This window comes from Canis lupus, chromosome 7 (assembly GCF_011100685.1).
Source record: "Canis lupus familiaris isolate Mischka breed German Shepherd chromosome 7, alternate assembly UU_Cfam_GSD_1.0, whole genome shotgun sequence".
In the NCBI taxonomy this organism is placed as follows: domain Eukaryota; kingdom Metazoa; phylum Chordata; class Mammalia; order Carnivora; family Canidae; genus Canis; species Canis lupus.
In genome coordinates, this window is record NC_049228.1 from 20,829,888 (window position 1) to 20,842,825 (window position 12,938).

The 12,938-nt window shown below is 33.9% G+C and overlaps 1 protein-coding gene across 9 annotated transcripts in view; it reads right to left on the minus strand.

The window, feature by feature from the left end:
- The window catches only part of RALGPS2 (Ral GEF with PH domain and SH3 binding motif 2), a 158,438-nt gene that overhangs the window by 66,802 nt on the left and 78,698 nt on the right, over window positions 1–12,938 (minus strand). For all 9 annotated transcript variants that reach the window (XM_038542383.1, XM_038542381.1, XM_038542386.1 and 6 more), the window contains one exon: window positions 9,505–9,631. In XM_038542383.1, the coding sequence (XP_038398311.1) occupies window positions 9,505–9,631 (127 nt within the window). The remainder of the gene's footprint in view (window positions 1–9,504; window positions 9,632–12,938) is intronic.

Genomic DNA, 12,938 nt, shown 5'->3' on the forward strand with positions numbered 1-12,938 from the left:
TATTTTAAAAATTATATTGAGTAAATACGGGCAAAGTTTGTTTTATAAAATGTAAATATTTGCCACAATATGTAACAAATCTTAGCTTTATTTTAAATCAAAATTGAATACATGTTCAAGAACAATTTATTTAAAACTTTATGAGATTGCTCTAACTTCCAACAGAAAAATAATTTTAAGATTTCAAGCCAAGTAATACATTTTATTTATAAAAATATAGACAGGAAATTAGAGAAAACTCTAGTTTTGCCAATAGAAAACACATTTTGCATAGAATAAAAGTTATTTCAAATTGAATTTGTGCCTCTCACATGAAATGATTAGATCCAAATCCTTAGCATATTTTGTGCCGATTTCCTAAAAGTAAGTGACCCATAGTATTTAAATACATATTTTTAAAACAAAAACAATGCAGGCAATATTTAAATAGTCAATTTATAAAAATAGAAATATATAAATGTTTTTTTCCAACATTATCTTCATCTGATCTGTCGAACACTAAAATTTCCTGAAATGCATGTGTTGTTATATCAGCACTGGTATTACCAAAATAGATATTATAAAAATTTAGTAAAGGTTTTCAGATCTGAATTATAACTCTAAGCTTATTTATTAATTCTTGCTCTCCCCACCCACCCCCAAATCTGCCATTCAAGTCAGAAAGCTTGGAGAGCTTTATAAGCATTACCGCATACTGATGGGTGGGACTAGCACAATTTCAAGGAACTGTTAGATATTTAGAGATTCAACAGTTTCAGAGCAGAATCCATAGGGGTTTGGCTAGTCCAGTTTGCTAATTCCTTCTTATGGTGTATGTGTGTCATTTACTCACCTTTGGATTTAACAACTTTATTACCAACCTTCTGGAACAATTTCCTTCCAGAAACATGCTCATTGCTTACAGCTGACCTTCCCTTAATTCATTTGTGAACTAAAATTTTAGCAAAATCTCACAACTTTTACTCAAGCAAAAAGAAAACCCAATCAGAACTGAAGATGAACGTCTGAACAACTCAAGCCCACTAACATGACCAATGTTTTCCTGTCACATGTTAAAATTAAAATTCTGATGAAAGAAAGTAAGAGAACATTAAAACCTTATAGTAATATTATTCTTTATTTTACTTATGGTCATCTTAAAATAGTTCTGAAGTCCCTCCTACCCCCAGAACAACAACAAAAAACCTGGTGTAAGATTTTTGGGATAAATCAGGCATCTAATTGTTCTATCAAATCTTAATTGAATAAAATTTTACTAGGGCATTCCATTTATTGTCAGAACTATAGTATTTCACTTAAATATCCAAAACCCTATCAAAGGCAAGTCGTATGGAATTTTCACAGAAGAGGGATATTGTGTTATTAAAACTAGAGTAAGTCCACATTCAAACTAAAAAACTGGGCTGAATGCTAAACTGCCTTGGCCACTGGGCCTGCTCTGCTCTCCTTCACAGACATGATACAGCTCTGTTCTGGAGTTCCTGGAGAGCAGGGAATAAGCAGCAGAATTATATGATGGCTATGTGTAGGTTCTAAAGTCTGTACTGCTTGGATTTGCGGCCCAATTCACCACTTTATCAGCTGTTACCTTGGGTGGTTTTTATACTTTGTATTCTTACCTATAAAAAACGAGGATATGAACAGTACTGAGCTCACGTGTTTACTATGAAAGTCAAATGAGGTAATGCATATGGTAAAACATTTAGAATAACATCTGACATAAGGACCCTGTAGACTTTGGCCATCAGATTATTACTCTTCATCTATGTGCTTTCTGCCATACTTACCATGGTGCCTTGCGCAGAGTAGGTGATCAACAAATGTGTTAAAAAGAAACACTATCCAAGTTTTCACGCATAAAATTACTTTGATCCATGATCTTCATTTGCAAATCTAACAGAGCTATGTCAAACTATCTGCCTATATTGGATGGATAGTTAAGAGACTGGATCATAAGAAAAGATAAAGAAAAATTAAGGTAGGGATAGTCATGGTAGGAATTTCAGCCAAATGAGGATCTTCTAAGAGATGAAGTAGGTCACTTGTGTGGTCTAATAGCTAGCTACTTTGCAGGTTACCTAGGAATAAAGACATGGTTGCCGTACCTTCTATAAGACTGAACTGTAACCCTGGAGCTGGTTTACAGAAGGATTCAGTTATTTTTAATAAATAAAATGAAGCTTACCCTAAAAATGACTTAGACTCTTATTTTGTACTCAATGAGAGAGACCATCGATGTCTAGGAAACTTGGCATCTCTGAAGCAGACTTTAAAAACTTGAGATTTTGAATAATGTCAATATTAGACAATGCCCTGAAATTCAGCAGGTATCTACAAATAAATTTATCCTCAGGCTCCAAGCAAATTTTCAGTCTAGTGCTCATTTGACTCTATAACTTATGATATGAGAGTGCTAATTCTTCTAGTGTTATATTTCTTAGGGCTCCTCCTGGTAATAATGTAATAAGCCTGTAAAAACTTCTGCAATCATGAAAATGTTCAAAATTACTTATGAACATGTACTAATATGATATGATTTTTATATACTTAACCTTAATAGTAAGTTTAAGATTATACCCTAACAAATTTTTAGTCTTTTTTAGTATCTATGAAAGATAACCAAGTAAGAAAAGAATGATTTCACTTATAACGCCAAGCCCCCATCCCTGTCTTCCCTCAAAGCCATCTAAAAATAAGTTTTCAATTATATCAGTGGGGTTAATAGTTAAGTTGTAATTCTACAGATAATTGTAAAAAGACTGACAAATGAACTCAAAATTTTAATTTCAATACAGATTTCCAAAGTATTAATATTATTCTCTAAAGCTTTCTTTGAACTATAAATGAAAGTTATAATGCATATCTTTATGGCAAGTCAACTTAACCTCACTTGTCTCAGTTTCTTCACTTGTAAAATATGAATTATAGTATCATTTACCTTATAAAATTGTTAAGAATTAGATAATTTATATAAAACACATAGAGTCAGGCATACAGGATTAACTGCTGAATAAATGTCAGTTATTAAGATTTTTATTATTGTTTTCCTGTTAATAAGGTTTGCTCAAAATGTTACCTTTTTTTTTTTTTAACTGCGATTACCGAAACATCATAACCAGAAATGGCACTAGCAAAGCTGCTGAAACTGGGGGAATCTGAATTTTGTTTATGATTAAAATGCAGATATGTATCGCTGCTACACATTATTTTTAAGATAAAAACTCTTAAAGAAAGACTATGAACAGGGTAAAGAAATTAATGCAACCCTAGCCTGAGTCTTTTTATATCACAAGTCCTCAAGTGATCTAAAGTAAACTTCAGAAAATTACCACTGAAGAATGTTACAGGAATTTTAAATATATAAAAAAGAATGAGGGCAAAAGGGATGTAAGTGAGGTAATGGAAAATGCAGATGTAATTTTGGCTAAAGAAAAAGCTAGGGCTAGCTGCCATTTGGTCAGAGCTAATTCTTAGGATTCAAAAGAAAGGGACTGAACATGCTTTATTGCTGTTTTAGAATACAATATATAACCTAGTGAGAAGAGGAAAATAAAGTGCTCCATGGTGTATATTATCTACAAATCAAACCAAAGAAAGGAAAAGGGAATAAAAGTCTTAAAATATCAAAAGCCAAAGACATTTTTTGACCATTAGACATTTTTGAAACCCAGTATTGGAGCCTTTTATATATGTATATGAGTAAAACCCTACCAAGAGGGAAGAGGAAAAATCTCGTTAATTTCCATAGCGCTATAGACAGCTTTGGATTTTGTCAAAATTAACTGAATAAAAATGTGAATAAAAACCTAGTATTTTTTGAAAACACTACACAAGTTAGTAGAAATTTCTCAAACTAAAGTAAAATAAAGAACTGTATCCTATTAGGAGATCAAGATAGGTGAAAATTACTGAAAAATCAAAGAGGATTAAATAAAATCAGAAGATCATTATAAGTTTAGGCATACCTTCTTTAACATTTCATTAGGTTGATGAAGACATCACCTACAAGGTCTGGCAATGAAATGTACTACTTCCATGACATGAGAAAGAAATGAGATTATTCACAAGATAATTATGTCATTCTGAGCCGTTAGTATTAAAGTGGTGTTAAGTTCCATAAGTGTAGGGACAAAGTCCATTTTGTGGCACCAAGCTACTGCTGAGCAAATACCGGTTGGCCAACTGATGTACCAAAAGAAAACACGGGTGGGTAGGAAGTTGATGTATATAAAACTGCCTCATAAATGAATCTGTATTTAAAACAAATAAAGTTACTGCAACAATGAGAAGAGTCAGAAAGGGATCATTTAATTAATTCAACCAATATATAGTAAGTGCCTACTTTTGTTCTAGATGCTAAGGATAAAACCTTGGGCCAAGAGATAAGACTTATACTCTGCCAAAGGGAGAGAAAGATGAATGAAACATCACAATGAAAATAAAATGGTGCTTTTCAGAATCAAGGATGGAGGGAATATTATATTACAGAAGATTATAAGGATAGCTTTTCTTTTCTTAAAAAACAAAAGGCCTATTATGAAAATCTAACATATCAAAAATTAAGTGTGTGTGTGTGTGGGGGGGTGTGTCTATAAGAGTGAGAGGAGTCATATCAAGACACATCAGAATAATGTACTCATGTACTACAGAAAGGCAGATCTTACAGAAACTTTTTTGCTTCTACTTGATCAAAAACAATAAAGAGAACTACAACAATTATTTATTTCTATTGTTTTACAAATATGTTTTCTTTCCCAGAAAACATCCTATGCTTTTAAACTACTGTTTTTTCCCCCTAAACTACATGAATAAAGTAGAAATGGGGCTAGGATATGCACATGAAAAGAATATTTATGTTTCATACACCTTATTTTTATTTTTGCACAACGTCCTATTTTTCTCTCTCCAGCAAAGCAAAGCTTCCCACACCAGATTCTTCAATAAGCCCCTTAAGATTTTTCTCCAATGACAAGAACAAATGAGTGCTGTTAATAATTTTCAGATTTAAAGCAATAATTCTCATATAAAACAATTTTTTCCTTGATATTTGCCAAACTATTCCTCTCCAGAAATACTGCATCCTTATTCTAAGAATTTTTCACTATATTGCCCAGGCTAATTTTTACCTTGAATGCAAACCAACAGAAGAGACCATTTTTCAAGGGACGATGAGGTGAAAGCCAAGAAAACATTTTTACTTTTTATAATTTAATCCACATTGAATTGTAGATAAATTTGGCAGTTATCAAAATAAGAATTTTGTCAGCATATAAACCACCACCTCCTTTTTAAAGCTTCTCTAAGAATGGTTGGTTTTGGACTTAATTCTTAGAAGGAAAATACTGTAAGTTTGGATCCTATCTCTCATCTAACAAACAGATGACCTGCCTTCACCTTTTCTAGGCACACCATATAGATTCTTTTGGTTGATACACTCTTTCCATAGGACCTTTGCAACACAATTGATAGAGAGTAGCATTATGCAAATTTTGTTTCCTGAGGAGGATGAGTTAAATAGAAGCTACTAGTATGCATAATGAGTGCCATCTTTCCAACACTTTCAGGGCAAGTTCCGTCCTATCCAAAGGCATCTTGTAAATGTTGACATTTGCAGCAACTGCACTAGGCCTAGATTCCTAAGAGTGGGAAAGGATTCTGAAAATTAGACAACTTAAATATAAAAACCAAAGTCCTAATTAATTTTAAATTAGAACAAAGTATGAAAAAAAGTAAATATTAACAGGATATAAGCTGTTGTTTAGTCTTCACTCTCTAAAACATTTCAGTATTAAAGACCAAGAATGAAAAAACAAACCAGCTACCAGCTACCTAAGATGTTAAATCAACAGTCAAAATTTATATAAATTGAAAATGCTTCACATTTTCTTAGAAAAGCATGTACATTTTGAAAGATGGAATACATTTAATCTCAAGGTTTGCTGTACAGCAAAACAGAACTGTCACTACATTAAAAGGATTATTTCCTTAATGGAAACAAACTAAATTGTGTCATAACTATCTAATGAATGTTAAGTTTTCCTTTCTCCAGTCTACCAAAAAGTTTATATTGCTAAATGTTCCACAATTATCTCACAATCTCAGATGCTTATTTATAAACCAGCACAGGGATGGACTATTACATGCAGACTACCAACATAAAAGATTACGTAGATGCTAAAGTGTATGTTCTCTATTTTAATGTCAGTTCTTCGTCATTTTCCCCCTTTGATTTCTAAGTTTTGGATACCTCTCAGAAACATGAATCTCATCTCACTAGGCAATATGACAAGTAGTGGAGAATTCTAGTAAAAACCCAGGTTTTCAGTGTGGTGGAGTGGTATAGATGATGCTACACTGTGCTCACTGGTATACTAAGCAAGGAGAGAAGACAGGTTTGGAGGAAGGAGGAAGGAGGATGAAGTTACTTCTAAATATGCTGAATTATAGTTACCTACAGATAACTCATCCAGCCAGTATTTGATATCTAAAATGTTACAGGCTCTGGGAACTGCTGGACAGCTGGATGTACTGGAATTGCTAGGCTAGATATGGGAGCCATTGGGTAAATTTTGGAAGAAGTCTGAATGAGACCACTTTATCGAGTAAGTAAAACCGTGAACCGAGACTTTTAAAAGAACAGATGTAAGGAAAAGGCAGAGAAACAGGAGTCAATAATACAAAAGCCAGAAAGCAGAAGGTAAACCAAGAGAATTGGTGCTACTGGAAAATTTCAAGAAACAAATAATTACTATCAACCTCCCAAAATGAAGATGAAGCTTGAGAAAACTCTATCAAACATTTCAGCTAGGAAATCAATGGTGGCTTTACTGGGAACATTCCTACAAGTGTAGAGGGAGACAACAGCCTGCTGAGCAAAAGAAAACAGGAAGAAAAGGGGAAATGAATACGGTAATTTTTATTAGCTTAGGTATAAAATGAATGAGAAGGACATGGTAATAGTGGGAAGGAAGAATCTGGGCCATGAGAACACAGAAAAGGACAGTGCACTGAAAAGAGGAGGAGTCAATCACTGGAGACCACACTGAAGATACAGGAAAGAAAATTATTCTAATATTTTCTCCAGATCAACTTCTGCACCTCAACATTCACCTCATTTGCTATAACCAACAGGAATAATCACTGTGTTCGTTTTGGGTTTTTACTAGAATTCTCTGCTATTGTCATATTGCCTAGTGAGATGAGATTCATGTTTCTGAGAGGTATCCAAAAATTAGAAATCAAAGGGGGAAAAATGACAAAGAACTGACATTAACAGGTAGACTAATAGATGACAACCGTTCCAGATTGCATTAAACTCCAACTATGCTGGTGGTTTGCTCCCTTTCTCTTTCTCTCTCTCTCATATGCACAACAGGGTAAAAATGTATGCATGCACAGACAACTTCAAATCCTGGACCAAAATCTCCACTGTGGAAAAATGTAAAGCAGACTCCTGAACTAGACATCATGACACCAAGATTTATATTCATTTTTAGCAAAAAAGAATCTTAATTTCCTTCTCTAAAAGGAATAAATTATGCAATTTGAGAAAAACATTCAATGAGAAACAATCACAGAGTCCGTAAATTTTGGAATGAGAATTTAACAGGAACAACTGGAAAGACATTAGAACAAGACATGAGAATGCAGATCTGTCAGTAACTAGGTCTTTGGACTCTAAGTCAAGCCTTCCACCTTTCTGGACCTTAATTTTCTAAATTATAAAATAAGTGAATTAGAAGAAATCACCGTGGTGTCATCTAGTCTAGAGAAAAATATGATTCTAGTCCTTTGTGTGCTATTTCCAGGTAAAGAGAACAAGGCTCCAAGAAGACAATTAAATTCAATGACTTAAAAAGTTAGTATAGAAGAGCCATTCTAGAATTGAGGGTTGCTGATTCTTAGTTTAATGTTCTTTAAGTAATAAAAAGTTTTATGTTCTTATGGAGTATGAAGATACTGATTTTTAAAAAATCCTTTATTCCTCCACACCCCCAATGACACTGTCAAGAATGGGCACAGCCAAGGCCATGGTGAACAGTGGAACACATGAACAAAGCCTCTCCTAGCACCTAGCTTAGAGCCTCTCTGACAGAGTCAAGCATACTATTGCCCTGTGCTGTTTACCAAAGAAACCGACACAGTACTCTGGTACGTAGTTGGCCACCATCCATGCCGTGCTTGGGATATTCTGCCTTCAACCAGGAGGCACAACATTCCGTTTTCACTGGAATCCTACAATGTTCTACAAGGTTCTAGTGAGTTCAACTCTTCTCTGAAAAGCTAAGGCTGATACTGTATTGCAGCTGAATCAGAGTATTATCAATTGCCCCGTCTCTACTTTGTCCTCTAGTCACCGATAAAAACTTCAAAGATGACACTGAGACATCTAAACAAATAACAGAGTTTTCAATTACTTTCAGAAATAATTACTATAAAATCTAGCATAATTACATAAAGACAGTGGAGATAGAGGACAAAAAGTGATATTAGAAAGAAACAAATCTTTATCCTTTGATTACTCTCTCCGCAGGATCAAACCAATTTATCTTAATAGATGCTAGGCAAAGATCACATAGAGTATTTTCTGTATTTAAATTTACAGACATTCTAAAATGGGCAGTCTGAGACTTCTTCATTGAAACACCTAACAAAGCATTATTCCTTTTTAGTTGAAAATAGCCTTATATTATTGGTTAAACACTTTTTGGAATTTATAAACACTATAAAGTATGCAACAAAGAGGTAAATTCTTAAAGAAATGATATATAAAGTACACATTTGGTTTTAGCACTTAGCTAAATTTTCACAGCTAAAACAATTTATTCTATTCAGGAAAACAACAATTCCCACATTCACTGAGACTACTTTTCACAATTCATCCTAAAATATCTGCCAACTACACAAAATAATCGGAACTTACGACATTGAAAATAAATTCAACAAATCTTCTGATCACTTTCTTTAGTTAACATTAAATGTTTTTGTGGCATTAAACGTCATTGCAAACTACCGTTTCACTCTTTAAAAGCATTACTAAAAGAGCTATAATGTATTACTGTTCCACAGTCCATTTTTTTTTTAATTTTTTTTTCATTTATTTATGATAGTCACACAGAGAGAGAGAGAGAGAGGCAGAGACATAGGCAGAGGGAGAAGCAGGCTCCATGCACTGGGAGCCTGATGTGGGATTCGATCCCGGGTCTCCAGGATCGCGCCCCGGGCCAAAGGCAGGCGCTAAACCGCTGCGCCACCCAGGGATCCCTCCACAGTCCATTTTTAAGAAAAAATGATAGTCTATGAAAAACCTTAAGGGCAGAAAGCTAATTTAATATGAAAATTTATTCTAGGTAACAAGGTAACATTTTAGTCATTTTTTTAACAGTCTTGCAGTTATTTCTTTAAAGGATACAAACACTTTTAAAATATCTTGGATTTGCTATAAATTACAGATTAATCAAGACAGAAAAATTGGGCATAAGGAACAACAGTTACATTACTCACCTAAATAGGGAATGCAAGGCGTCATCTTTAAGCTACTTATATAGTCTCTTAGTCTTTTGTAGTTATCTTCTTTACTCATTACATATTCTAATTTTTCAAAGGTAGTTTTGTCTTTTCGACTTAGTAACTAAAAAACAAACAGAAAAGTCGGTTATTCCCAAATTCCATTTTATTATAGCAAAGACTGGAAACTGTATTTACTATGAATTTAAATTAATTTCAAAGTTATACCTTCTTCAACTATATTTCAGCACTGTATAAATAAAACAAAATCAGACATGTCTATTAAGATAATAAACCCAGGGGTGCCTGGGTGGTGCAATCAGTTAAGGAATGGACTCTTCGTTTCAGTTCAGGTTGTGATCTCAGCCCCTTAAGATAGAGTCCCACAACCAGCTCTCTGCTCAGTGCAGAGTCAGCTTGAGATTCTCTCTTCCTCTCCCTCTGTGCCTCCTACTTGTGCTCTCTCTAAAAATAAATAAATAAATCTTTAAAAAAACCAAATCCATCATTTATAAGATATAATATCCTTTGTATGTACATAAAATCACTAACTTCCTAAGTAGTAAATTATAAAACACTATTTCTCATCTTCACTGTTTTAAATGGTTGAGCAATTTTGTTATTTTCCTAACTTAAAATAATTATATATTCGTATTCAGTCCAAATATTTTAATACACTATACCCTGCCTCCTCAAAGGTAAAGATCATTCTTGCATAATCATTAAGAGATAAATACTGAATTTTGTGGTTTCAGTAACAATTTTTCTCGGTTAGTCCTAACAATAACCACAGAACTGTGATTCACCATTTTTAGATTTTTAACAAGACATTTTTTCTTGAATCCTGATGATCAGGGCTACGTCACATACAATTGAACAATCAACTGAAATTACTTAAGGAAGTCTAAGGGGTAGATTTGCAGTGAGTGTCCACTGAAAAAACGGAAACAATCAAGGGAAATAAAAGAAAAACAAGGTCAATCACCCAAAGTAGTATTAACTACTTGTTTCTTGTGTTTTTGATTTTGGCTATTCTGACAGGTGTAAAGTGATAGATACCTCATTGTAGTTTTGATTTGCATTTCCCAGATGATAATGATGGTGAGGATCTTTTCATGTTGGGCATCGACATGTCTTCTTTGGAAAAAGGTCTATTCAGGTTCTTTGCCCATTTTTAAATTGGATTGGTTTTTTTGGTGTTGAGTTGTATACATTCTTTATATATTTTGGATATTAACCCGTTATTGGAATATCATTTGCAAAATATTTTCTCATTCAGTAGGCTGTCTTTTTATTTTGTTGATGGTTTCTCTTGCTGTATAGAAACTTTTTACTTGGTGTAGTCCGAAAAGTTAAACTTTGTGTTCGTTTCCCTCGCCAAGGAGACATATCAAGGAAAATGTTTCTATGGTTGATGCCAAAGAAATTACTCCCTATGTTTTCTTCTAGGATTTTATAGTTTCAGGTATCACATTTAATTTGAGTTTATTTTTATGTATGGTGTAAGAAAGTGGTACAATTTCATTCTTTTGCCTGTAGCTGTCCAATTTTTCCAACACCATTTGTTGCAGAGACTGTCTTTTTCCCTTCTCTGTCATAGATTAATTGACCACACAAGCATGGGTTTATTTCTGGACTCCATTCTGTTCCATTGATCTATGTGCCTATTTCTGTGCCAGTAACATACTGTTTTGATTGCTACAGCTCTGTAGCATATCTTGAAATCTACGGTGATGCCTCTAGCTTTGTTCTTCTTTTTCAAGATTGCTTTGACTATTTAGGGTGTCTTGCGGTTCTATACAAATTTTAGAATTATTTGTTCTAGTTCTGTGAAAAATACTATTGGTATTTTGTGTTGGCAAGGATGTGGACAAAAAGGAACCCTAATACACTGTTGGTAGGAATGCAAATTGGTGCAGCCACTGAGGAAAATGGTATGAAAGTTCCTCAAAAAACTAAAAATCGAATAAACCATATGATCCAGTAATTCCACTACTGCGTACTTAACCAATGAAAATGAAAAAACTAATTTGAAAAGATCTATGCACTCCTTAAACATGTTTATTGTAGCATTATTTATAATAGCCAAGTAAAGAAGCAACCCAAGTGTTCCTCAACAAGAAGAATGGATAAAGAAGATGCTATATATACAGTGTGTATAGATATAGGCATAATGCTAAGTGAAGTACATCAAGTAAGAGAAAGACAAGTATCATGATTTCACTCATATGTGCAATTTAAGAAATTAAATAAATGGGGCAGCTTCTCCCTCTGCCCATATCTCTCCCTCTCTCTGTGTGTCTTCCATGAATAAATAAATAAAAGTATTAAAAAAAAAGAGATTCATCAATGGTGGGACGTGTCAAAATTTCATTCCTTTTTAATGTTAAAATAATAAATAATATTCCATTCACCTGTTGGTAGATGTTTAGACCATTTACACCTTTCTAATTACACCTTCCAGGTCTCATGGTCTATCTCTGCAAAGCTCCATTCTTAACCCTTTCTTTATGCATTCTCTTTCTTTTTTTTGTAACATGAGCCTGAATTTGAGTTGGGTGCAATCCTGGCTCCTTGCTCTTCATAATTCTTTCCCTCTCTAACATCCTCTAGCTCTTCCAAGTTCAAGCACTAGATCTGTGCTGTCTGATTAAATTTTGTGTGATGAAAATGATCTATGTCTGTGCTGCCCAATACAACAGCCACTAGCCACACACAACTACTGAGTCCTGGCAATATGGCTAGTATTAATGAGGAACTAAATTTTATTTTATAATTTTTTAAAGATTTTATTAAGAAGTAAACACCAGAAGAATTTCTATAGAATCTCACACCACATCTACCAACTTATCTGTATCTGTTACCAACTGCATCTCCTGCTCTCCTGTTAAAATGGATAAACTATTCCTGCTCCACTCCAGTACTGGATCAAATTCCCTCCTGCCTGATCAAGGGTATTGCTGGAGTAAGTTCTTGCTCTCCTACCATTTTTTTTCCTATTAGACCATTGCACCAGCATACAAACATGGTCATCTCCAAAAACAAAACAAAATGCCACAAATCTTTGGTCTTACATTCTTCTCTCACTGCCAGATTTCTCTATAGCATCTCAACTCTGTCCTTTACAGCAAAATTTCTCAAATGCATTCTCTATACTTGCTATCCCATTTTTTTTTCCTCTACCATTCTCTCAAATCCAATTAGTTTTCACTCTATCACTATACTGAAACTACTCTTGCCAACGTTGCCAATCCTCTCTAACTGCCCAGATCTGATAGCCATCTCAGAGTTCTCATGTAATTCAACTTATTAGCAGCACTGGACACATGTGATCACTCTTTCTTGAAACACTTTTATTACCAGACTGTAGAATTTCCTTTGATATTTCCTTCTTCCTCATTTTTCCAATCTCTAAATCTTGGAGGGTTCCA